This window comes from Ornithorhynchus anatinus, chromosome 11 (genome assembly GCF_004115215.2).
Source record: "Ornithorhynchus anatinus isolate Pmale09 chromosome 11, mOrnAna1.pri.v4, whole genome shotgun sequence".
In the NCBI taxonomy this organism is placed as follows: Eukaryota; Metazoa; Chordata; class Mammalia; order Monotremata; family Ornithorhynchidae; genus Ornithorhynchus; species Ornithorhynchus anatinus.
This window is the reverse complement of record NC_041738.1, coordinates 58,647,412-58,672,059: the sequence shown is the minus strand read 5'-3', so window position 1 is coordinate 58,672,059 and position 24,648 is coordinate 58,647,412. Positions and strand designations below refer to the sequence as shown.

Sequence of the window (24,648 nt, the reverse complement as noted above, 5' to 3'; positions counted from 1 at the left end):
CCTCCATTCCAAAGGGCTTGTTTGGAAGCCCTCCCTCCCTCCCCTTGTCCCTCTCTCCCTCCCTTCCTACCCAGGGCAGGTGGCAGGTGATTAACCTGTCACTGAGTTAGTCCCTGGGTCACCGGGCCCCCGGCAAAACAGAGCCTGCTAGACTGGATCTGGGCTGGGGCAAGGAGGGCCATTCAGCAGGGCGCCCAATGCTAACGCTTAGTACAGTACAGTGTTCTGCATACAGTAAGTACTCAGTGAATATGAATGAATTGAATATTAATAATAATGTTGGTATTTGTTAAGCGCTTACTATGTGCAGAGCACGGTTCTAAGCGCTGGAGGAGATACAGGGTCGTCAGGTTCGTCCCACGTGAGGCTCACAGTCTTCATCCCCATTTTACAGATGAGGTCACTTAGGCACAGAGAAGTGACGTGACTTGCCCACAGTCACACAGCTGACAAGTGGCGGAGCTGGGATTAGAACCCATGACCTCTGACTCCCAAACCCGGGCTCTTTCCACTGAGCCACGCTGCTTCTCTGAAGGCTCTTCCTCTCCTCCCTGATGATAACAGTAATGGTATTTGTTAAGTGCTTTCTATATGGCAGGCACTGTACTGAGCGCAGGGGTAGGGACAAGTTTATCCGTCCCTGTCCTACCTGAGACTCCCAGTCTCTCCCCATTTTACAGCTGAGGTAACTGAGGCTCAGAGAACTGAAAGGACTTGCCCAAGGTCACACAGCAGACAAGTGGCGGAGCCAGAATTAGAAACCAGGTCCTTGACTCCCAGGGCCGTACGGTCTCCAATACACCCTGCTGCTTCTCCCTGATTCCCCACTTCCTGACTCTCCAAGCGGTCATTTCCAATCTGGGAAGTCAGAGTTATCCTTCACGTCAGTAGGAATCGAAGAGAAAGGGTTTCTCTAGTGCCCGTGGGGAGTGTCTGGTGGACCCTCTCCCCACCCCGCCCTCCGATCCCTGGCCGGGAGAGCCAGGAGCCTGCCCACCCTACACTTTCAGAGAGCTCTGCCATCTGGAAGAAGCCTCACTGGGGTCAGGAACAAGGGTTGGGACAGAAAACTAGGAATCTGGGAGGTGGGCTGGGTCCATGGACCCCTCAGGGAACAGTAGTTGGTGAAGGGAAAGGCAGAAGTAGTGTGGTTTAGTTGGATAGAGCAGGAGCCTGGGAGTCAGAAGCGCCTGAGTTTTAATCCCGGCTCTGCCACTTGTCTGCTGTGTGACCTTGGGCAAGTCACTTCACTTCCCTGGGCCTCAACTAACTCCTCTGTAAAATAATGATAATAATAATAATGTTGGTATTTGTTAAACACTTACTATGTGTAGACCACCATTCTAAGTGCCGGGGTAGATACAGGATAATCGGGTTGTCCCACAGGAGGCTCACAGTCTTCATCCCCATTTTACAGATGAGGGAACTGAGGCACAGAGAAGTTAAGTGACTTGCCCACAGTCACACAGCTGACAAGTGGCAGATCCTGGATTCGAACCCATGATGTCTGACTCCCAAGCCCGGGCTCTTTCCACTGAGCCACGCTGCTTATGAGGATAAGGATGTGAGCCCCAGGTGGGACAGCGATTTTGTCCAACCCGATTAACCTGTATCTACCCCGGTGCTTAGAAAAGTGCTTGGCGCACTGTGAGAAGTAGCATGATGTAGTGGATAGAGCCCGGGCCTGGGATTCAGAAGGTCATGGGTTCTAATCCCGTCTCCAATACTTGTCTGCTGTGTGACCTTGGGCAAATCACTGTACTTCTTTGGGTCTCAGCTACCTCATCTGCAAAATGGAGAATGAGAATGAGACTGCGAGCCCCAGACGGGACAAGGACTGTGTCCATCCTGATTTACTAGTAAATACTATTGAATGAATGATTTGTTTGTACCCACCCCAGTGCTTAGTACAGTGCCTGGCATACCGTAAGTGCTTAACAAATTCCACAGTTATCATCATCATTATTATTATTCATTCATTCATTCAATAGTATTTATTGAGCGCTTACTATGTGCAGAGCACTGCACTAAGCGCTTGGAATGGACAATTCAGCAACAGAGAGAGACAATCTCTGCCCATTGATTGGCTTACAGTCTAATCGGGAGAGACAGACGGACAAAAACAATAGCAATAAATAGAATCAAGGGGATGTACATCTCATTAACAAAATAAGTAGGGTAATAAAAATATATACAAATGAGCGGACAAGCACAGTGCTGAGGGGAGGGGAAGGGAGAGGGAGAGGAACAGAGGGAGGAGGGGAAAAGGGAGCTTAGCTGAGGGGAGGTGAAGAGGGGGCAGAGAGACAGCAGAGGGAGCAGAGGGAAAAGGGGAAGCTCAGTCTGGGAAGGCCTCTCGGTGGAGGTGAGGGCTCAGTAGGGCTTTGAAGAGAGGAAGAGAATTAGTTTGGTGGAGGTGAGGAGGGAGGGCATTCCGGAACAGCGGGAGGATGTGGCCCAGGAGTCGACGGCGGGATAGGCGAGAACGGGGGACGGTGAGGAAGTGGGCGGCAGAGGAGCGGAGCCTACGGGGTGGGCGGTAGAAAGAGAGAAGGGAGGAGAGGTAGGAGGGGGCAAGGGGATGGAGAGCCTTGAAGCCCAGAGTGAGAAGTTTTCGTTTCGTGGGGAGGTCGATGGGCAACCCCTGGAGGTTTTTAAGAAGGGGAGGGACAGGCCCAGAGCGTCTCTGCAAGAAGATGAGCCGGGCAGTGGAATGAAGAATAGACTGGAGCGGGGAAAGACTGGAGGAAGGGAGATCGGAGAGAAGGCTGACACAATAATCCAGCCGGGATATTATGAGAGCCTGTAACAGTAAGATAGCCGTTTGGGTGGAGAGGAAAGGGCGGATCTTGGCAATATGATTATTATAGTAAGTGCTTAACAAATACCAGTTATAATTATTATACATAATAATCAGATCAGACAAAATGTCTGTCTCATCTGGGGCTGATGGTTTAAAGGGGTGGGAGAAGAGGTATTTTTATCCCCATTTCACAGATGAGTAAACTGAAGCCCAGAGAAACAAAGTGATTTACCCAAGGTTGCACAGCAGGCAGGTGGCAGAACCAGGATTAGAACCTAGGTTTCCTGAATCCTCCGCTCTTTCCACTAGGCCACGCTCTCTCTTTTTTCCAGAATATTCCTCAGAGGTAGCACCTGTTGGCTGGCCTTTCATTGCCCAAGTGATCTCGGGCAAGTCATTGCACTTCTCTGGGCCTCAGTTCCCTCAACTGTAAAATGAGGATTGAGTCTGTGAGCTTCATGCTGACAAGAACTGCGACCAACTCAGTTCTCTAATATCTACCCCAGCACTTAGAACAGGGTCTGGCATGTAGTAAGCACTTAACAAATGCCACAATTATTATTGTGGCCACTCTGCAAGTGGCTGTGGGGGCCTGTGACCCAGGGCAGCTTTGGCTACCTCTTCACTACCCCTTCCTCTCCCCCTGGCAACAGTGGCAACCAGTGGCCACTGACCCCGAAACACCCTCCTCTTGAGATGCAGAGCTGTCAATTGCTAATGATCGCCCTCCTCTTCATCCTCCCTCCCTGGGGCTGCCTGAGTTACCTACTTTTCTGGAGCACCCTAAAAAACTAGGGTACAGTCATCCATCAAAAGCAACATGGAATTCAACAGGAAAAATCCCTAGGGAGGAGGCTTGATGATAAAGGAATGCACAAATTCAGGTTGGGAACATCCTAGCTAACGGCAAGTACTTCAGAAAAGGATCGGGGTGGGGGGGTCACATTGGCCAGTGCTTAGCCCAGTGCTAAGCCCAAGCAGTGTGGCCTAGTGAAAAGAGCATGGGCCTGGAAGTCCAGAGATCATTCGTTCAATCATATTTATTGAGCGCTTACTGTGTGCAGAGCACTGTACTAAGCCCTTGGAATGTACAATTCGGCAACAGATAGAGACAATCTCTGCCCAGCAACGGGCTCAGTCTAAACGGGGGAGACAGACAGCAAAACAAAACAACAGAACAAAACAAGTAGTCTGAGGTAGATTTCATCAAGATCGATGGAATCATAGATATATACACATCATTAACAAAATAAAGAGTAATCAATTATATATACAAATATGCACAACTCCTGTGGGAAGGGGAAGGGGTAAAGGCAGAGGGCGGGAGAAGGGGGAATGGGGAGAGGAGGGGGAGCAGAGGGAAAGGGAGGGCTCAGTCTGGGAAGGCCTCCTGGAAGAGGTGAGCTTTAAGCAGAGCTTTGAAGAGGGGAAGAGAGAGAGGCAAATAATAACAATAATAATAATAATGATGGCACTTGTCAAGTGCGTACCATGTGCAAAGCACCGCTCCAAGCACCAGGGAGTTACCTCGACTGTGAGGTGGGCACAGGTTGTCCCACGTAGGGCCCACAGTCTTAATGCCCACTCACAGTCGAGGTAACTGAGGCACAGAGAAGTGAAGTGACCCACCCCAAGCTACCAGCTGACAAGTGGTGGAGCCGGGTTCCGAACCCATCACCACCGACTCACGAGCCTGGGCTCCCTCCACGGAGCCACGTCGCCTCTCTTGGGACCCCCCCGACCACCCCCGAGGAGTCCCCGATCCACTCCACCCCTTATTAGATCTGGATTCTAATCCTGGCCCTGTCATTTGCCTGTTGGGTGACCTCAGGCAAGTCATTTAATCTCTCCGTCCCTCAGTTTCCTCATCTGTAAAATGAGGATTTTGTACCTCGAGCTCACCTATCTCGCGGCCGACCTCTCACCCACGTCCTGCCTCTGGCCTGGAAAGCCCTGCCGTTTCATATTCCAGAGACAATTACTCTCCCTACCTTCAAAGTCTTACTGAAGGCACATCTGGTCAAAGAAAACTTCACTGACTTGGCCCACACTTCCTCTTTTCCCACTCCCTTCTGCCTCACCCTGATTTGTTGTTCCCTTTATTCACCCCTCCCTCAGGCTCACAGCACTTATGTCCATGTTAGTCATTTCTATTAATGTCTGACTCCCTTTAGACTATAAGCTTACTGTGGGCAGGGAATGTGTCCACCAACTCTGTTACACTGCTATATTGTACTCTCCCAAGCTCTTAGTACAGTGCTCAATAAATACAGTTGATTGATTGATTGAACAAATGAGAATTAAATATCTGCTCTTCCTCCCCGCGAGACTGTGAGCCCCATATGGGACAGAGACCGCGTCCAATCTGGGTATAGTATATCTAGACCAGTGCTTAGTTCAGTGTTCGCCACATAGAAAGTGCTTAAATACACAGTCATTGTAATCTACAAGTACTTTATAAATGCCACAGTAATATTTGAATCAGCATAACAAGGAACAGAAAATGGGGCACAACCCATTCTCGTTTATTTGCCTTTTGGATTATCCAAGTCCTTTTTATCTCTCCTTTCCCTCCCCATCTTTGATCATTTCCTTGTACTTCTCTTTGAAAATAGACAAAACCAGGAGGGAGACGAAGCTCAAACTGGACTATTTTTCTCTGGGTTGGCTGATGTGGGAAAGTCTTACGGACAAGGGAGGCTGAAGCCATCCACTAAAATAAACTATTTGGATTTTCTGAGGATTACGGCTATCCAAGATCTCCTTTGGCTCCTAATTGAGAGGGAATCATTAATGAATTACTTTAAGAACTTTACTTTGGAAACAGATCTTTCATATCACCCGCTACAACCCATGGCCTGGATAGTACATCCTTCCCTGGGCTACCATTTCTCTTGTGCTCATTTTTGTGCTTCTGGCAAGCCCGCTTGCCATTTCACCACACATCTTTGTTTTTGTTTCCATCAATCAGCAGCATGTATTGAGTGCTTACTGTCTGCGGAACATTGTATTAAACACCTGGGAGAGTTTAATGGATTCGGCAGGCGTGATTTTTGCCCTGGAAGAGTTTACAATTTTTCAGGGGAGAAGTACATTGAAAAAAAATGACTGGAAGGGGAAGTAACAACATATAAGGCTATGGATGTCAGTGTCCTTTCTCACATTCATTCAATTGTATTTATTGAGTGTTTACTGTGTGCAAAGCACTGTACTAAGCACTTGGGAGAGTACAATATAACAACAGATACATTCTCTGCTCACAACAAGCTCCCAACACTGTGGCTGGTTCTTACTTTCCGTTACTCTGTTCCCCTCTATTCAGCCATAGTGCTCTTCCTGTCATTGTCAATCAATCAATCAACCAATGGTATTTAGTGAGCACTTACCCTTGTGCGGAACACTGTGTTAAACATTTGGGAGAGTTCAGTAGATTAGGTAGGCGATTAGGTAGATCCCCCCACCTTCAACCCACAGCACATACACACACAGTTGTAACTTATTTATTTAAAAATAATGGAGAAGAAGCACTGTGTAGTGGATACAGCTCAGGCCTGGGAGGCAGACGGTCATAGGTCCTAATCCCGGCTCTGCCACTTGCCTGCTGGGTGACCTTGGGCAAGTCACTTCACTTCTGACTTGTTCATTCCAAGCGCTCAGTACAGTGCTCTGCACATAGTAAGCGCTCAATAAATACTATTGGATGAATGAATGAATTCTCTGGGCTTCAGTGACCGAGGGGTAAATGGGGATTGAGACTGTGAGCACCATGTGGAAAATCGTCCAATTTGATTTTCTTATATCCCCCCCCCCAGTGCTTAGTACAGCACCCGAAACATAGTAAGCGCTTAACGAATAGCATCGTTATTATTACATCACTGTTTGTCTCCCCATCTAGACTCTACGCTACTCGTGGGCAGGGACCGTGTCTACCGACTCTGTTGTATTATACTCTCCCAAGCGTTTAGTACAGTGCTCTGCACCCAATAAATGCTCAATAAATCGAATTGATTGATTGAACGGCCCCTCAATCCAGTCAATCATATTTATTGAGTGCTTACTGTGTGCAAAGCACTGTATTAAGTGCTTGGGAGAGTACAGTATAACAGACACATTCCCTGCCGACAATGAGCTTACAGCTTACAGGAGGGGGACACAGACATAAATATAAATACATAAATTACAGATATGGACACAAGTGCTGTGGGGCAGGGAGGGGGATGAATAAAGGGAGCATGTCAGGGAGATGTAGAAGGGAGTGGGAGCAGAGGAAAGGAGGGCTTAGTCAGTGTATTTTTTTCTGCCATGTTCTTTCTTTTTTATTATTATTATTATCAAATGCCATCAAGTCATTTCTGATTCACAGCGACTCTATGGATATATTTTCTCCAGCATGTCCTACTCTCTGCCATAATCCGTAACTTTGCTAACGGTTCTTTCACTATCACTGTTATTCCTGGATGTGGCCTCGGGGGTATAGCTCGGTGGGAGAGCATTTGAATGCAGATTGTTGTGTTGCTGTTGTATTATACTCTCCCAAGCGCTTAGTACAGTGTTTTGCACACAGTAAGCGCTCAATAATTACAACTGACTGACTGAATGAATGCAGATCAAGAATACCCGGTTCGAATCCGGATGCCTCGTTCCAGTCATTCTTTTTTTAGGATGACTATTTTATTGTTGAACTTTCTGTTAAACGGGATATATATCTGTATACCGGGATGTACATCTCAATCTATAAGAGCGGGAAGAGGGGAACTGAGAGCTGGAATTCTTGTTGTCCGAGTTGTGGCCAGTGCTAAAAATTCAGGTGAGGAGGAAGAGGGAAAACAGACCTAAGATGGCCTTCTGGTGAGCGGGGCCGAACCGGGGGGAAGGTCAGGAAGGAAAGGGAAAAACGGAAGTGGAGGAAGGTCAGGGTCTGGGGAAGAGCAGGGCAGGGCAGGGCTGGGAGACCAGAAGAGGCAGCATCCTGTAGACTATAATAGTAATGGTGGTATTTGTTAAGCGCTTACAATGTGCAAAGCACTGTTCTAAGCGCTGGGAGGATAGAAGGTGATCAGGTTGTCCCACGTGGGGCTCCCGGTTTTTAATCCCCATTTTACAGATGAGGTAACAGAGCTGGGAACAAGTCTACCAACTCTGTTATATTGTACTGGGCTTGGGAGTCAGAAGGACTTGGGTTCTAATGCCAGCTCGGCCATCTGTCTGCTGTGTGACCTTGGGCAAGTTACTTCATTTCTCTGGGCCTCAGCTACCTCAGCTATAAAATGGGGATTGAGAAAATGAACGCCATGTGGGACAAGGACTGTGTCCAAACTGATTTGCTTTTATTCATCCCCGTGCTTAGTTCACTGCCTGGTACATGGTAAGTGCTTAACAAATGCCACAGTTATTATTATTATTATCACTACTCTCCCAAGTGCTTAGTGTGGTGCTCTGCACACAGTAAGTGCTGAAAAAATACCACTGATCATTTGATTAATTGAGTGAAGGTCAGAGGTCAGGGTGCTGTGGTTGCTTGGGATGCAGCGTGGCGTAGCGGATAGAACACGGGTCTGGGAGTCAGAAGGTCATGGTTCTAATCCCAGCTCCGCCACTTGTCTACTGTGTGACCGTGGGCAAGTCACTTCTCTGAGCCTCAGTTCCCTCATCTGCAAAATGGGGATTGAGACTGTGAGCCCCGCATGGCACGGGGTCTGTGTCCCACTTGATTTGCTTGTATCCACTCCAGCACTTAGTACGGAGCCTGGCACATAGTAAGCATTTAACAAATACTATTATTGTAATATATAATTCTAACATAATAAGAAGAATAATAAATTCTGCCTCACCCCATCCCCTCTGGCAGCTTGAAACCCCAGCGGCTATTGAACAGCCCCGTGAGAATCACAACTCTAGTCTTGGCCGCCCTGTCTGTCGGATTCCTCGTCTGGATCAGCTGGGAGCCGCAGCAGTCCGAGCGTCCCCAGCCCAGGATCGACTCCTCCGGGAAGCCCTCTGGGCCCCCCGACCCAGGCCGCCTGAAGCTTCTGCCCACAGAGAAACACAACCAGCTCTTCCGTTATAACGGCCTCTGGTGAGTCGTGGCCTCGTGCCCATTCTGATCTCCAGATGTCTGCTCTTTCCTGCCCCAGCTCAGACAGGTGCTACCCTACCCTCACTATCCACCCAGGCCCATCCCCACCCCCACCCTCCTCCTCATTCCCTTAGCCCTGCTCCGTTTTCACTTTCGGGCAGCAAGCACTGTTTAGAAGGGAAGATGCAATCAAGTGCTCCAGAGCAACAGAAAGAGCCTGTCAAGTCTCCCTTGCTGCCTGCTCTTGGCCTGATGCTCAGGCTGCAAAATAAAGGCCAGGAGGTAGCTCTGGCCCGCTGGTCCTTCGACGCAACGTCAGTTTGGATCTGGATTCCGGTACCCTCTCGTCCCCGGCTTCATCCGCCTTCTTCTGGAATCTCATCTCTGCCAGATCCACGTCACGCATCCCGCTTCCGGCTGAGTGTCTGGCGGAAAGGCTGGAGCCAGGCAGGAGAGGATGCTGCGGAGCAGGGGTTGGGCAAAGCCGGAGGACACAGGAACACGGCAGTAGGGTTGGTGGGAGGTGGTACTGTGCAGTGGATTGGCTTAGACAGTGCTACAGGGCTAGAGGCGGAAGTCCACAGAGTCACAGGGAGTCCAGAGGACCCCTGTCTGCCAGACTGGCCCCCTGGCCACTGGGCAAAAATGAACTGGGTCTCATCCACACCCACCCTGGACTCCAAGAATCTCCCCTGGGGCAGCTATGCCCTCCCCCTTGGGCCGGGGAGGGGTTCAATGTCCCATACCCTGACTGGGCGTCTGTTTCAGGCTGTTCCCCAAGAAGCAGTGCGAATGTCAAAATGTCAACCGGCCAGGCAACTACAATTACCAGGACGCTTACAGCCCGAGCGACGTGGAGGCGGTGAAAGCCCGGAGGCAGAGAGAGTTCCAGCACTTCCAGAGGCGGTGAGGGGCTGCTGTCTGAGGGATCAATTCCACTCAGCCCGGTCCCACTCAGTCTGGCCCGGCCCGGTTCGGCCTGGCCCCGTCCAATGGAGGAGGAGGGACAGCCCACCCCGAGACAGACCCCACCCTTACTGACCCACAGATACAGGGGTGGAGGGAACTAAGCTGGGGCCCGGGGTGAGTGGTGGCATTCAGGGCAGGCTTTCTGGAGAAGGGGGCCTAGAAATGGGATGGTGAGGGCCAGGGAATTGTGCCCCTTTGTCCCTCCTTTCCCGGGAGCTGTGCCCGAAGCCCACACGCTCCCTCCCCTCACCCAGCAGAACCCGTGTTCCCCAACTTGGCACTCCCGGGTACTCCAGGCCACCAAACCCCTGGGTTCCTGCTGGTATAAGGGCAAGGCATGACAATGATATGTAAATAATATGAAAATGTGGCCCTGATCTGTCTCTTTTCCAGAGAGGGCTTGCCCCGCCCTCCCGTGCTGGTGGCCCAGCCCAACCTGCCCTTCAGTTATCCCATCTTCGGCGTGGAGGTAATGCCCCTGCACACTGTACTAATCCCAGGTGGGTGTCCGCATTTCCCGTCCCTGGGGTTCGCAATGGATCTGCCTCTCTTAGGTCACAGAGCCCCTCCCCACCTCTCAGGCGTGCAGGCGACAGGAGCCTGGTCTCTCCTTTGCTGCCCTTAGGATCTCAAAGCACCAAGTGGCAGGGCTGGGACTGGGATTCCACCAGTTCTGGGGATCCCCCAGCCACATCCAGAGGGCGAGAACAGCTCGGGGTGACCGGATCCTATGGGTCCAGGCATTGTGGCCAGATCCACGGCTCCTCGTCCTGTCCAGGGCCAGTCAGTCAGCCAGCCTGGCATAGCCTGGAGCTGACGGCTTGACCGTCATTACCCTCTCTGGCTGGATCAGTGAAGACTCCAACATCATCAAGTGGTGCCCTGTGCCTATCACCTCCGTGTCCCTGCCATGGATGGTACAGACTGCCCCCCCATCTCCAAATTCACTCTCAGTCATACTTATTGAGCGCTTACTGTGTGCGGAGCACTGCACTAAGTCCTTGGAATATACAATTGGGCAACAGATAGAGACAATCCCTGGCCAACAACGGGCTCACAGTCTAAAATAATTTTCAGGGGCTTAAGGGAGGGGGAATTCCCTTCCCAATAGAATGAGATTTGAAGAACTCCTCACCCACCTCCATTTCCTCTGATCTCAGGTCTCACCCTTTCCGGACCAGAAGCGTCACAGGTACCTTGGGGGTGCAGGGAGGTCAAAATTGGAGCTGAGGCTCCTTCCACCCTTGTAGCCCATCCTATGCCCCTGTTGGTCCTCAGCCCACCTCAGCTCCTGCCCCATTTCATTCATTCATTCAGTCATATTTATTAAGCTCTTACTGTGTGCAGAACACTGTACTAAATGCTTGGGAAAGTACAATACAACACTGAACAGTGACATTTCCTGCCCACAACGAGATCACAGTCTAGAGTGGGGGAGACAGACATCAATACAAATAAACAAAATGACAGCTATGTACATAAGTGCTGTAGGGCTGGGACGTGGGGAAGAGCAAAGGGAGCAAGTCAGGGTGACGCAGAAGGGAGTGGGAGATGAGGAAAAGTGGGCTTAGTCTGGGAAGGCCTCTTGGAAGAGATGTGCTTTCAATAAGGCTTTGAAGGGGGTGGAGAGTCACTGCTGGATTTAAGGAGGGAGGGCATTCCAGGCCAGAGGCAGGACGTGGGCCAGGGGTCGGTGGAGAGGTGGGTGAGATTGGGGCACAGGGAGAAGGTTAGGTTGGCACTAGAGGAGCAAAGTATGCGACACCTGGGGAAGTCAGCGAGGAGGTCACGAAAGTCAGGTACTGATCTCCCATCTTAGAGATGGGGAAACTGAGGCCCAGAAAGGGCATCTGATCACCTGAAAGTCACACAGAGCACTGGAGCCGAACTGGAAAGTCTTTGTGACTGGAATAATAATTGTGGTATTCGTTAAGCTCCTACTGTTTACTACGCATTGTGGGAGATACAAGTTTATCCGGACGGACACAGTCGATGTCCTGCATGGGACAGCCCCACCTACAAGGGGCTTACGGTCTGCAACTCATGCTTCCTTCATAACATCTTCGTCATCATCATCATCACCTTCATTTCTTCTTTGCTAAATGTCATTTTCACTATAAGATGTTAACCTTTGAAAGTGACCCAACTAAACCATAGAAATCATGGGCAGATGTGTATACGGGCTTTTTTTTCATGAGTTCAGAGCACTGCGTCCTTCTTGGGTAGTGAGAAGATGAATATCATGATTTGGTATACTGCTTTCATCTCTCAATCAATTGAAGGTAAATTTGTTTAGGGCAGGGAACAGTGTCTACGCTAAGCACTAGGGAGGGTTGACTGTAAACAGGGATTATGTCTGTCAAATCTTTTGAATTCATTCCCAAGGGTTTGATTCGGTGCTGTGCATATAGCAAACACTCATTAAATTCCACTGATTGATTGATTTCCATATAACAGAGTAGGTAGATAGAATAATGATGATATTTGTTAAGCGCTTACTATGTGCCAAACACTCTTATAAGCACTGAAGACATGATGCCCTGGAGACATCTAAGACATGATCCTGGCCCACAAGAAGTCTTCAGAGGAAAGGGGGAGGTGGACTTTAAAATGGATAGATACCTAAGTGTGTGAAAATCAAAGTGTTTAAGGGGTTCCAAAGTGCATAAGTGGCAAATAGGGAAGTAAAGACTAATCAGGGGAGGCTTCTTGGAGGAGATGTGATTTTAATAAGGCTTTGAAAAATAATTATTATTATTATTAAGATGGGGAGAGCGGTGGTCTAAATTGAATGGGGAGGGAATTTCGGATAAGAGAGAGGACGTGGGCATTACTTACTGTAATCAACCCATGGTTGTTATTAATAATAAATAATAATAATTATGGCATTTTGTTAAGCACTTACTATGTGCCAGGCACTGTACTAAGCTCTGGGGTGGTTACAAGCAAATCGGGTTGGACACAGTCCCTGTCCCGCGTGGAGCTCACAGTCTCAATCCCCATTTTCCAGATGAGGTAACTGAGGCCCAGAGAAATGAAGTGACTTGCCCAAGGTCACAGAGCAGACAAGTGTCAGAGTCGGGATTAGACCTCGTGACCTTATGACTCCCAGGCCCGTGCTCTATCCACTACACCATGCTGCTTTGAGAGCTTACTATGTGCAGAGCACTGTGCTAAGCGCTTGGGAGAGTGTACTGCATTAGATGTGGTAGACAGGATTCCTAACCTCAAGGCTAGAGAAGCAGAGTGTTTCAGTGGAAAGAGCCCAGGCTTGGGAGTCAGAGGTCATAGGTTCTACCCCTGGCTCCGCCGCTGTCAGCTGTGTGACTTTGGGCAAGTCACTTCACTTCTCTGTGCCTGTTACCTCATCTGTAAAATGGGGATGAAGACTGTGAGCCTCACGTGGGACAATGTGATCACCTTGTAGCTCCCCCAGCGCTTAGAAAAGTGCTTTGCACTTAGTAAGCGCTTAACAAATGCCATCATTATTAAGGCACTTGCTGTGTGTTCTCCTTACTTCCAGGGGAGGCAAGGAGATGCAGGGATTATTGCTATTATTTTACCGATGAACAAACAGGCTCAGAGATGGCAAGTGACTTGCCTGAGGTCACACAGCAGGCCAGTAACAGAGCTGGGATTAGAATCTGGGTCCCCTGACTCACAGACCTGTGCCCTGTCCACTAGATCATGCCAAGCTTTTCCTCATCTCCCACTCCCTTCTGCGTCGCCCTAACTTGCCCTCTTTGCTCTTCCCCCTCCCAACCCTACAGCACTTATGTCCATATCTGTCATTTTATTTATTTGTCTTGATGTCTGCCTCCCCCGCTCTAAACTGTCAGCTCGCTGTGGGCAGGGAATATCACTGTTTATTGTTGTATTGGACTTTCCCAAACAGTTAGTACCGTGCTCTACACACCATACGTGCTCAATAAATACGACTGAATAAATAAATGAATGAACCCAAAGCCGGGGCATGGCAGCGGACGCCACAGCCTGAAATCATCTTAATAACAGTGGTATCGGTTAAGCGCTTAATATGGGCCAAGCACTGTGCTAAACGCTGGCTTAGATACAAGATAATCAGGTCAGGTATTGGCAGAGTGTCCCGGGCTCTGATGTCATCCTGGCTTCACCGTCGTTCCTCCTCCCGACACCGGCCCCGCAGATCGTCTTAAAGGCCTCGCTCGGGACCTTCAACAGCTTGGCGGACACCCCAGATCATGTGGTCCAAGGGAGAGGTGAGAAGAGTTTGATTTTTCCACCAACGACCTGGAGCTGCTGAATTTCATCCTGCAGCACGTGACCTATACCAGCACCGTCTTCCGGCTCAGCGCCGTGGACATTGGTGAGGCTTTACCTAGAATCCGCTGCTCTTCACCACCTCAGAGCATGTCGGTCGCCAAAGGGCACCTATCTGGCGAGCTCACCCCATTTCACCTCCTTCAGGAAATTCTCCCTGGTTGAGGAGGATGGGGAAAGAGGTGATCCCTTCTGTGTAAACCACCGTGAAGGATATGTGCCTTCCTACTGCTTCCTCCTGGGGCACTTGGAAACGTAGTGACACGGTTGTCCTGCTAGAACTCTTTCCTTGAAGGATCATCAAACGATTATTAGTAGTAGTACTGTTAGTAATAATAATAGAGGCATTTGTTAACCACTTACTAGACCAGTCACAGTCACCCATATAGAGCCCACAGTCTAAAGTAGAGGGAGAACGGGTTTTTAATCCCCATTTAACAGATGAGGAAACTGAGGAAACAAAAAGTTAAGTGACTTGCACAAGGTCACCCAGCAAGCAAGTGGTGGAACTGGGATTAGAACCCGGATCTCTTGAATTCCCGGTCCTGCGGCCTTTGCATTAAGACGTGCTGCTTCTCTTTCCCTTCTGTTGCTTCACTGACCCTCACCTGGGCTGAAGAACAATTCTCCCTGGTTTGCAGCTGGAGAAACTGAGTCTCAGAGGAGTTGAGTGAGTGTCACGAGATCTCAGAGCAAGTTGGGAGCAGAGTGGGGGATGGAGAGGGTTCGGGGCTCTCTCCCCAAGACCCCACTCCCTGTCCCCACCCAGCAGAGGAGAGCTGAGGGCAGGTGGGAAGGTGGGCAGTTGCTCAGGGCCCAAGGCCTCTCTCCCTCCAGTGAGCGTGGAGCTGGGAAGTTGGGTAGCGAGATTTCCTGTGACCATCCGGCATCCCATCACTCCCATCCTGTACGATCCAGGTCCAGGTAAGGCTCTTTTTTTTTTTATGGAATTTTTTTAAGCGCTTACTATGTGTCAAGCACTGTTCTAAGTGCTGGGGTAGCTACAAGTTAATTAGGCCAGATACAGTCCCTGTTCCTCATAGAGCTCACAGTCTAAGTAGGAGGGAAAACAGGTATCCAATTCCCATTTCGTAGTTGAGGAAACTAGGGAACAGAGAAATTACGTGACTTGCCCAAGATCTCCCTGTCTAGGCTTTAAGCTCACTGTGGGCAGGGAATTTGTCTATTATTATGTTGTACTCTCCCTAGTACTTAGTTCAGTGCTCGGCACAGGGTAAATGCTCCATAAATACCATTGAATGAATGAATAATAATAGAAATAATAATGATGGTATTTGTTAAGTGCTTACTGTGTGCCAAGCTCTGTTCTAAGCACTGGGGTAGATAAAGGGTAATCGGGTTGTCCCACATGGGGGCCTCACAGTTTTAAATCCATTTTACAGATGAGGGAACTGAGGCACAGAGAAGGGAAGTGACTTGCCCAAGGCTACATAGCAGGCAAGTGGTGGAGCAGGGATTAGAACTCAGGTCCTCTGGCTCCCAAGCCCATGCTTTATCCACTAGGCCACGTTGCTAGGAGTTCCTCATACCCCAGCCCGGGTGGGCTGGTGGGGAGTGGGATGGGAGTGAAACCCAAAGACTTTAGGGTCAACCTATGTACCGGCGACACATCCATCCTGCCTTGAGCTCACTTCACAGTGGCTTAGTGGAAAGAGCCCGGGCTTGGGAGTCAGAGGCCATGGGTTTGAATGCTGACTCCGCCACTTATCAGCTGTGTGACTTTGGGCAGGTCATTTAACTTCTCTGTGCCTCAGTTACCTTATCTGTAAAATGAGAATTAAGACTGTGAGCCCCACGTGGGACAACCTAATTACCTTGTATCTATACCAGCGCTTAGAACAGTGCTGTGCACACGGTAAGCGCTCAATAAATACAATTGAATGAATGAAAAATGAATGGTTGGATCATAGTTGAGTAATTATGGTAAACCCCAATGTGGCTTACTGGCCTCAGGCTGTAAATTTATTGTGGGCAGGGATTATGTCTGTTACTGCTGTATTATCCTCTCCCAAGCTTTTAGTACAGTGCTCTGCACACAGTAAGCACTCAATAAATACGACTGTCTGGTAGAAGGTGAAAACCCAAGAGAAGCACCGGGGCCGAACTGGGGGTGGGGGGACAGGAGGGAAGTCGGGGACCCCTCCGCACCCTCTCACAGACCTGTTTTAACCCCTTCCCTGCCACAGAGAGGAAAATCAGCTCCCTGGTCACTGTGGCCACCAAGACCTTCCTGCGCTACCCCAGGCTGCAGGTCCTCCTCCGGAGCATCCGGGTCCACTACCCGGACCTGAGGGTGATCGTTGCCGATGACAACGCGCAGCCGGAGAAGATCGACGACCCCCTCGTGGACCAATACACCATGCCCTTTGGGAAGGTCCGGCCTGCGTCCCCAGGGGGTGGAGGTAGAAGGAAGGTCCCAGAGCAGGGAGAGCTCTGGGCAGGACACTGCTCTCAGTCCCGCCCTCTTTCTCTCTTTCTTTCTCTCCCTCTCTCCCTCTCTCTTTCTTCCTTCCTTTCTTCCTTCCTTTCTCTCTTCCTTCCTTTCTTTTTCTTTCTCTCTTTTATTTCTTTCTCTTTTTCCTTTTTCTTTCTTCCTTTCTTTTTCTTTCTTTCTTCCTTCCTTTCTTTTTCTTTCTTCCTTCCTTTCTCTCTTCCTTCCTTTCTTTTTCTTTCTCTCTTTTATTTCTTTCTCTTTTCCTTTTTCTTTCTTCCTTTCTTTTTCTTTCTTTCTTCCTTCCTTTCTTTTTCTTTCTTCCTTCCTCTCTCTCTTCCTTCCTTTCTTTTTCTTTCTCTCTTTTATTTCTTTCTCTTTTTCCTTTTCTTTCTTCCTTTCTTTTTCTTTCTTCCTTCCTTCCTTTCTTTTCTTTCTTCCTTCCTCTCTCTCTTCCTTCCTTTCTTTTTCTTTCTCTTGTTTTCTTTTTTCTCTCTCTATTTTCTTTCTTTATTTCCCTTTCTCTCTTTCTTTCTTTTCCTTTCTTCCTTTCTCCCTTCCTTTCTTTTTTCTTTCTCTCGTTTTCTTTTTCTTTCTCTCTTTCTTTCCGTTTTCTTTCTTTCTTTTTCCCTCTTTCTTTTCCTTCCTTCCTTCCTTCCTTCCTTCCTTCCTTCCTTCCTTCCTTCCTTCCTTCCTTCCTTCCTTCCCCTCCCTCATCCCTGCCTTTTGCTTCATCCCTACCCACTCAGACCCACCTTTCATTCATTCTTTCATTTATTCAATTGTATTTATTGAGCGCCTACTGTGTGCAAAGCACTGTACCAAGCGCTCGGGAGAGCACAATGCAACAACAAACTGACACATTCCTACTCATGGCGAGCTCACAGCCTGAGCCTCGCCCATTCAGCTCTGCCTCCTGGAGTCCCACCCACTCACCTCATCTCTTCCTGAGCCCACCCTCTGCCTCCGCCCCCTCCTCTGCCTGAATCCCCACTAGTCAAGCCAACCCACTCCGTTAGCGCCTCCTTCTCGGCCCCACCATCTGACCCCTAATCACTCAGTCCAGCCCCTTGCCTTAATAACAATAATAATGTTGGTATTTGTTAAGCGCTTACTATGTGCAGAGCACTGTTCTAAGCGCTAGGGTAAACACAGGGGAATCAGGTTGTCCCACGTGGGGCTCACAGTCTTAATCCCCATTTTACAGATGAGGGAACTGAGGCACAGAGAAGTGAAGTGACTTGTCCACAGTCACACAAATGACAAGTGGCAGAGCTGGGATTCGAACTCATGAGCCCTGACTCCAAAGCCCGTGCTCTTTCCACTGCGCCACACTGCTTCTCTAAGCGTGGACTAGTGGATAAAGCACGACCCTGGGAGTCAGAAGGTCATGGTTTCTAATCCCAGCTCCACCACTTGTCCGCTGTGTGACCTTGGACAAGTCACTTCACTTCTCTGTACTTCAGTTATCTCATCTGTAAATGCGGATCGAGACCGTGAGCCCCGCGGGAGACGGACTGAGTCCAACCTAATGATTTTGTATCTACCCCAGCGCTTAGTACAGTGCCCGGCACATAGCACTTCACAAATACCATAATTATTATTATTAACCCTTTCCCCTTAGCCCCCCTTCTGAGCCCTACTCACTCTGTCCAGCCCCTTGCCTTAGCTCCACCCACTCAGCCCCTGGCTTTTGGGTCTGAAATGCGCTTTTGTCCTGGCCCCACTGGAAACTTAACATTCACTGACATCAGGGAACCTTGACAGGAGCAGACCCAGCCACCCCTCAGCATCCCCTTCATCCTCCCAGCACAAGTCCCAAACTCAGGGACATAGGATTGGCACCCCTGGGACTGATGGGGAGCTGGAAGGAGCAGATATATTGGTCCCCCTCAATTTAATGAGCATCCTCGGGGGGCTCTGGCCCCCAGGACTGGGGGACGACGACACACAGTGGGCCGGAGGTCAGGAGGTCAGACCCTGGGGTGGTTTGTGTGTGTGAGTAGATAGTGAGTAGGTAGGTAGTGAGTGACTTAGTCTTGCTGGCTTTGGTTTCTCCTACTCTGCTTGAGGGAGTGTCAGAGGTGAAAGGGCTTTGGCTCTTCCTGCCCAGCCTCTCTTAGAAACAGAAGGTGTTGGGAAGCCAGTGTCTCAGTCAGCCAGTCAGTCAGTTGATCAGTCGTATTTATTGAGCACTTACAGTGTGCAGAGCACTGTACAAAGTGCTTGGAAGAGTACTATATAGTAATAGGCAGACATATTCCCTTCCCACAGTGATTTTACAATCTATAAGGGGAGACAGACATTAATATCACTAAATAAATTACAGATATAAACTAAGTGCTGTGGGGATGGGTGACACAAAAGGGAGTAGGAAAAGAGGACTTAATCAGGGAAGGCCTTTTGGAGGCCTTCAATAAGGCTTTAAGGACGGGGAGAGTCACTGTCTTTCGGATATGAGGAGGGAGGGTGTTCCAGGCCAGAGGCAGGACGTGGGTGAGAGGTCGGTGGTGAGATAGATGAGATCGAGATGCAGTGAGAAGGTTAGCATTAGAGGAGCAAAGTGTGTGGGCTGGGTTGAAAGTAGCAAGGTGAGGTAAGAGGGGATACGGTAATGAGTATTTTACAGCTGATGGTGAGGAGTTTCTGTTGGCTGTGGAGGTGGATGGGCAACCACTGGAGTGAGGAGTGCGGAAACATAGCCTGAACATTTTTGTAGGAAAATGATCTTCATTCATTCATTCATTCAATAGTATTTATTGAGCGCTTACTATGTGCAGAGCACTGTACTAAGCGCTTGGGATGAACAAGTCGGCAACAGATAGAGACAGTCCCTGCCGTTTGACGGGCTTACAGTCTAATCGGGGGAGACGGACAGACGAGAACAATGGCACTAAACAGCGTCAAGAGGAAGAACATCTCGTAAAAACAGAGTGAAGTATGGACTGGAGTGGGGAGTTACAGGAGGCAGGAAGGTCAGCCAGATGACTGATACAGTACAGTGTAGTGAGTGACCTAACCTCTCTGGCTTCGGTTTCTCCTGCTCTGCCTGAGGGAGTGTCAGAGGTGAAAGGGCTTTAGCTCTTCCTGTCCAGCCTCTTGGAGAAACAGGTTTTGGGAAACCAAACCAAGGTCTCTACTAGCAGGACCTCGTTCACGCGGCCTTCCTCTTGCCAGGGCTGGTTTGCGGGCAGGAACCTGGCCGTGTCGCAGGTCACCACCAAATACGTCCTCTGGGTGGATGATGACTACATCTTCACTAACGACACCAAGATTGACCGGCTGGTGGACGTGCTGGAGAACACGGATCTGGATGTGGTGAGGGAGGGGCTGCATGGAAAGCGGGAGGGGGACAACTGGGGGGACAGTGAAGACTGATGCCAGATTCCTGGACTGGATCCAGAGCCTGATGGGAAGACTGACTTCTTCCCATTATCGTGGCCTGGTGTTTCCACATGGAAACCCTGAGGTGGTTTCCCAATCAATCAATCAATCAATCCATCCCAGCAGATTCACCTTTCACTCTCTTGACCCTAGGAGCTGTGGATTCTGAGGAAGGCAGGTCAGGACCACCCTCTGTCCTGGTCAGCCTAGGACAGAGGTGAGGGGAGGCAGAGAGGTAAAGTGCAGGCGTGAGGTGCCTGGGGGAGTGGGGTGGAAGATGGCTATCAGCTGGTGGGAGGGTGTGACTAGCGGATATCTGTGACTTCCCCCTCGAAGAGCCATTGGCATCAGATGCCGAATCTGGCAGGCTTCCTGGAGGAAGCAGAGATTGCTGATAGATACAACGAGGTCGCTCACCCTGATCCTCCCCTTTCCGCTCCGTGGACTAGGTGGGAGGCAGAGTGGGAGGAAACCAGTTCCAGTTTAAGCTCCTGCTGGAGCCAGGAGAAGATGGAGACTGCATCCATTGGAGGGCCGGCTCTTTCCACCCTCTGCCCGGCTTCCCCAGCTGTGGGGTGACCAGCGGCGTGGTCAACTTCTTCCTGGCCCACACGCACAAGCTCCTGAGCGTCGGCTTCGGCCCCAAGCTACAGCGAGTGGCCCACTCAGGTATCGCCGGGACCCCCTCTCTACCCTCTTTGCTCCCGGAGGCGGGGAAGGCCTGGGGCAGTCCTGATCTCAGGCAGGTCTTTGAAAGATCCCCTCCTCTCCCAATCAATCAGTCAATCGATCATATTTATTGGGTGCATACTGCGTTCAGAGTACTATAGTAAGCGCCTGGGAGAGTCCAATATAACAGACTTCATCATCATCATCACCCAGGATATTTTTTGAGCACTTGTAGACAAGAAAAAGGCCTACCAATTCTATTACATTATATTCTCCCAAATGCTTATTACAGTGCTCAGCACAGAGTAAGCACTCAATATGCAATTGATTGATTGATAGATTGACTGATGAAGGAATTGAGGCCCCAGGAGCCACTAGCCTCGAGGACAGACTGGGATTTAAGAAGAAAAGCTGTTCCATCTTCTGTGGCAAATATGGTAACCCTGGGAGTAGCCAAGACACCTGAGAGATTGAACTCACATCTTTGGTCTACACGGCATGAACTAGACTTGTGGTCTACACGGCATGATTCTTGGCCTGTGGCGTTCCTAGCTACCTGCGGGTTCACTCATTCATTCATTCAATCGTATTTACTGAGCGCTTACTGTGGGCAGAGCACTGTACTAAGCGGAATGTATGACACGGCAGACAATGAGGCGGTCACTGTCTGAACTGGATCTGGGTTAAAATGGATCTCCCTGCTTAGCACATTGTCTCTGCCCCAGTAGCGAAGCAGCACGGCATAGTGGATGGAACACGGGCTTGGGAGTCAGAAGGGCATGGGTTCTAATTCCGGCTCTGCCACCTGTCTGCTGTGTGGCCTTGGGCAAGTCACTTCACTTCTCTGTGCCTTTGCTCCCTCATCTGTACAATGGGGATTGAGACTTTACGCCCCATGTGAGACAGGGACTGTGTCCAACCCAATTTGTTTGCTTGTAATCCACCGCAGCACTTAGTATGGTGCCTGGCACATAGTAAGCGCTTAACAAATACGACAATTACTATTACTGTTAGAAAAATCACTTAGGATTCTGGGACTCCAGGATGGGGGACCAGGAGAGAGATGGGAACTCTTTTCCTTCGCTTCACTCAGGAGAGAGAAGAAAAGTAGCATGGCCTAGTGGAAAGAACACAGGTCTGGGAGTCTGAGGACCTGGATTCTAATCCCATCTTTGCCAAATGCTTGCTGTATGACCTTGGGCAGATCACTTAACTTCTCTGTGCCTCAGTTCTCCTGTTCTCTCTCCTACTTAGACTGCGAGCCCCATGTGATTCAGGGACTGGGTCCAAACTCATTCCCTTATATCTACCCCAGCTCCTTAGAACAGTGTTTGATGCCTAGTAAGCATTTAGCAAATACCATTAAAAAAAAAAGAAGGGAGAGGAGAGGAAGGGGAGAGGAGGAAGAGGGATGAGGAAAGGAGAGGATGCTTCCTTTTTACCCCACAAGGACTCCAATCACCAGACCCCCAGAGGCCAGGGCCCAGGGGAGCTTCATAACCCCTCGAGGACTCACGCCCTATAAGCTCTTCCTCTGGCTCCATGGCCTGAGATGATCTTGCCTGAGGAGAATAAGAATAAATAATAATAATTATGGTACTCATTAAGAGCTTGCTATGTTCCAAGCACTGTTCTAAGCGCCGGGGTAGATACAAGTTAATCAGGTTTGACACAATCCCTGTCCCACGTGGGACTCACAGTCTCAATCCCCATTTTACAGATGAGGTAACTGAGGCACAGAGAAATAAAGTGACTTGCCCAAGGTCACAGCAGACACGTGGCAGAGCCGAGATTAGAACCCAGGACCTTCTGACTTCCAGGCCCGTGCTCTATCTGCTAAGCCATGCTGCTTCTCCAAAAACTGCTGTAGCTGTCTCTGCCCCAGTAGGCTCCAACAGCAGCGGGCCAGGCTAGGCGGGGGTCACAGCTCGTCCTGAGAGGCGGAGTCCGGCCCTCGGACTGTGTTCTGCCCCTCTTGGCCCCACAGTTCCTCCTTGTCTCACTTCTTCCCCCAGAGTTTTTCATCGACGGCCTGGGCAGCCTGCTGGTGGGCTCCTGCTCCGACGTCAGCATAGGGCACCAGCCCAAGAACCCCATCTCCGACCCCAAGGAGGCCGCCGCTGAGAGGAGCTACGGGGGTTTCCGGGCCAACACCCGGGAGCAGGTCCGGTTCAAACTGGCCCTGCACTTCTTCAAGAACCACCTCAAGTGCTTCACCCGTGGCTAAGGGGGGAGCAACCCAGCCTGCCTCCCCGGGGGTCCCAGGGCAAGGAAGAGGAAGGGACGGCAGGGGAGAGATGCATCATGCCAATGATCGATTGATTGACTGATTGGTCTGTGGGGAAATGTGAACTCCGGGACGTCTGCAGGAGGACTGATTGAGACGGACAAAGAGTCTACAATGGTGGGTGGGGAGTGTCTGAGAAGGAGATTGGAAATGGACCAATGTAGGCCAGGGGCTGACTGGCACAAAGCAATCCAGAGATAGGACGATTTGGAAGGGATCTAAACTACTTTAAGACCAAGAGAACAACCCTGTGTGTAAAGAGGGTTGGGTAGTGGGAAAACCCGGATGGGCCTGAGTCAAAAGGATTGATTCAGGGCCAAAGTTACTTGGGTTAGACCAATCCATGGGTGGGAGGAAGTGGCTTTCATCTGCTCTTCCTGACAGCCGGCGAATTTGACTGCGGTGGCCAGGGCAGAAGCTCGGTTCCTTGATCTCTCTCCCTCTCTGCAGTCTCACATTTCCTACTGCCTTCAAGACAGCTCTACTTGGAAGTCCTCCCGTCACCTCAAACTTAACATGTCCAAAACAGAGCTCCTTATCTTCCCACCCAAATCCTGTCCTCCCACTGACTTTCCTTTCACTGTAGACGACACCACCGTCCTTTCTGTCTCACAAGCCGATAACCTTGGCTTCATTCTTGACTCTCTCTCATTCGGTCCACAAATTCAATCCATCATTCCTGTTGGATCCACCTTCACAACGTCGCTAAAATCCGCCCTTTCCTCTCCACCCAAACTGCTCCCGTGTTAATCCAATCACTTATCCTATCCTGTCTTGATTACTGTCAGCCTCCTTGCTGAACTCCCTGCCTCCTGTCTCTCGCCACTCCAGTCCAGACTTCACTCTGCTGCCCGGATCATTTTTCTACAAAAACTATTTATCCCCACTCCTCAAGAACCTCCAGTGGTTGCCCATCCATTCATTCAACAGTATCTATTGAGTGCTTACTCTGTGCAGAGCAAGCACTGTATTAAGTACTTGGAATGTACAATTCGGCAACAGATAGAGACAATCCCTGCCCATTGACGGGTTTACAGTCTAATCGGGGGATCAAACAAAAATACCTTACCATCAACTTTAAAGCCCTCAATCACCTTGCCCCCTCCCAACTCACCTCACAACTCTCCTGCTACAATCCAGCCTGCACACTTCACTCCTCTAACGCTAATTTTCTCACTGTACCTCAATCCTGACCGTCTCTCTAGCCCACATCCTCCCTCTGGCCTGGAACGCCCTCCCTCTTCATATCCAACAGACATTTACTCTCCCCTCTTTCAGAGCCTTACTGAAGGCACATCTCCTTCAAGAGGTCTTCCTGATTAAGTCCTCCTTTCCTCTTCTCCCACTCCCTTCAGCATCACCCTGATTTGCTCCCTTTATTCATCTCCCTTCCCAGTCCCATAAAACTTATGTACAACACTGTCATTTATTTATAATAATGTCTGTCTCCCCCTCTAGTCTGTAAGCTCTTTGTGGGCAGGGAATTTGACTGTTTATTGTTACATTGTACTCTTCCAAGCACTTAGTACAGTGTTCTGCAACAGTAAGCGCTCAATAAGTACGAATGACTGACTGAATGTCAAACCCCTTTGGCCAACACCCCCAAGTCATCCCAAGTCAGCAAAGGTCCTTTCTGCCTCCTCTTCCTGCAGGGGTAACCACAGCAGAGTGGCCCATATGCCCAGCCCAGACCCTGGTTACTGGGTGCT

The 24,648-nt window shown here is 49.8% G+C and overlaps 1 protein-coding gene across 1 annotated transcript; it reads left to right on the top strand.

Moving 5' to 3' along the window:
* Positions 1 to 7,640: 7,640 nt before the first annotated feature.
* On the top strand, positions 7,641 to 23,435 carry B4GALNT2 (beta-1,4-N-acetyl-galactosaminyltransferase 2). Its single transcript, XM_039913639.1, is given in 12 exon segments — positions 7,641 to 7,651; positions 8,652 to 8,879; positions 9,648 to 9,785; positions 10,242 to 10,348; positions 11,009 to 11,040; positions 14,014 to 14,101; positions 14,104 to 14,193; positions 14,985 to 15,071; positions 16,355 to 16,542; positions 19,777 to 19,917; positions 20,433 to 20,652; positions 22,668 to 23,435. Coding segments are annotated over 12 exon segments (1,542 nt in total). The 3' UTR covers positions 22,880 to 23,435.
* The last annotated feature ends 1,213 nt before the right edge of the window (positions 23,436 to 24,648 follow it).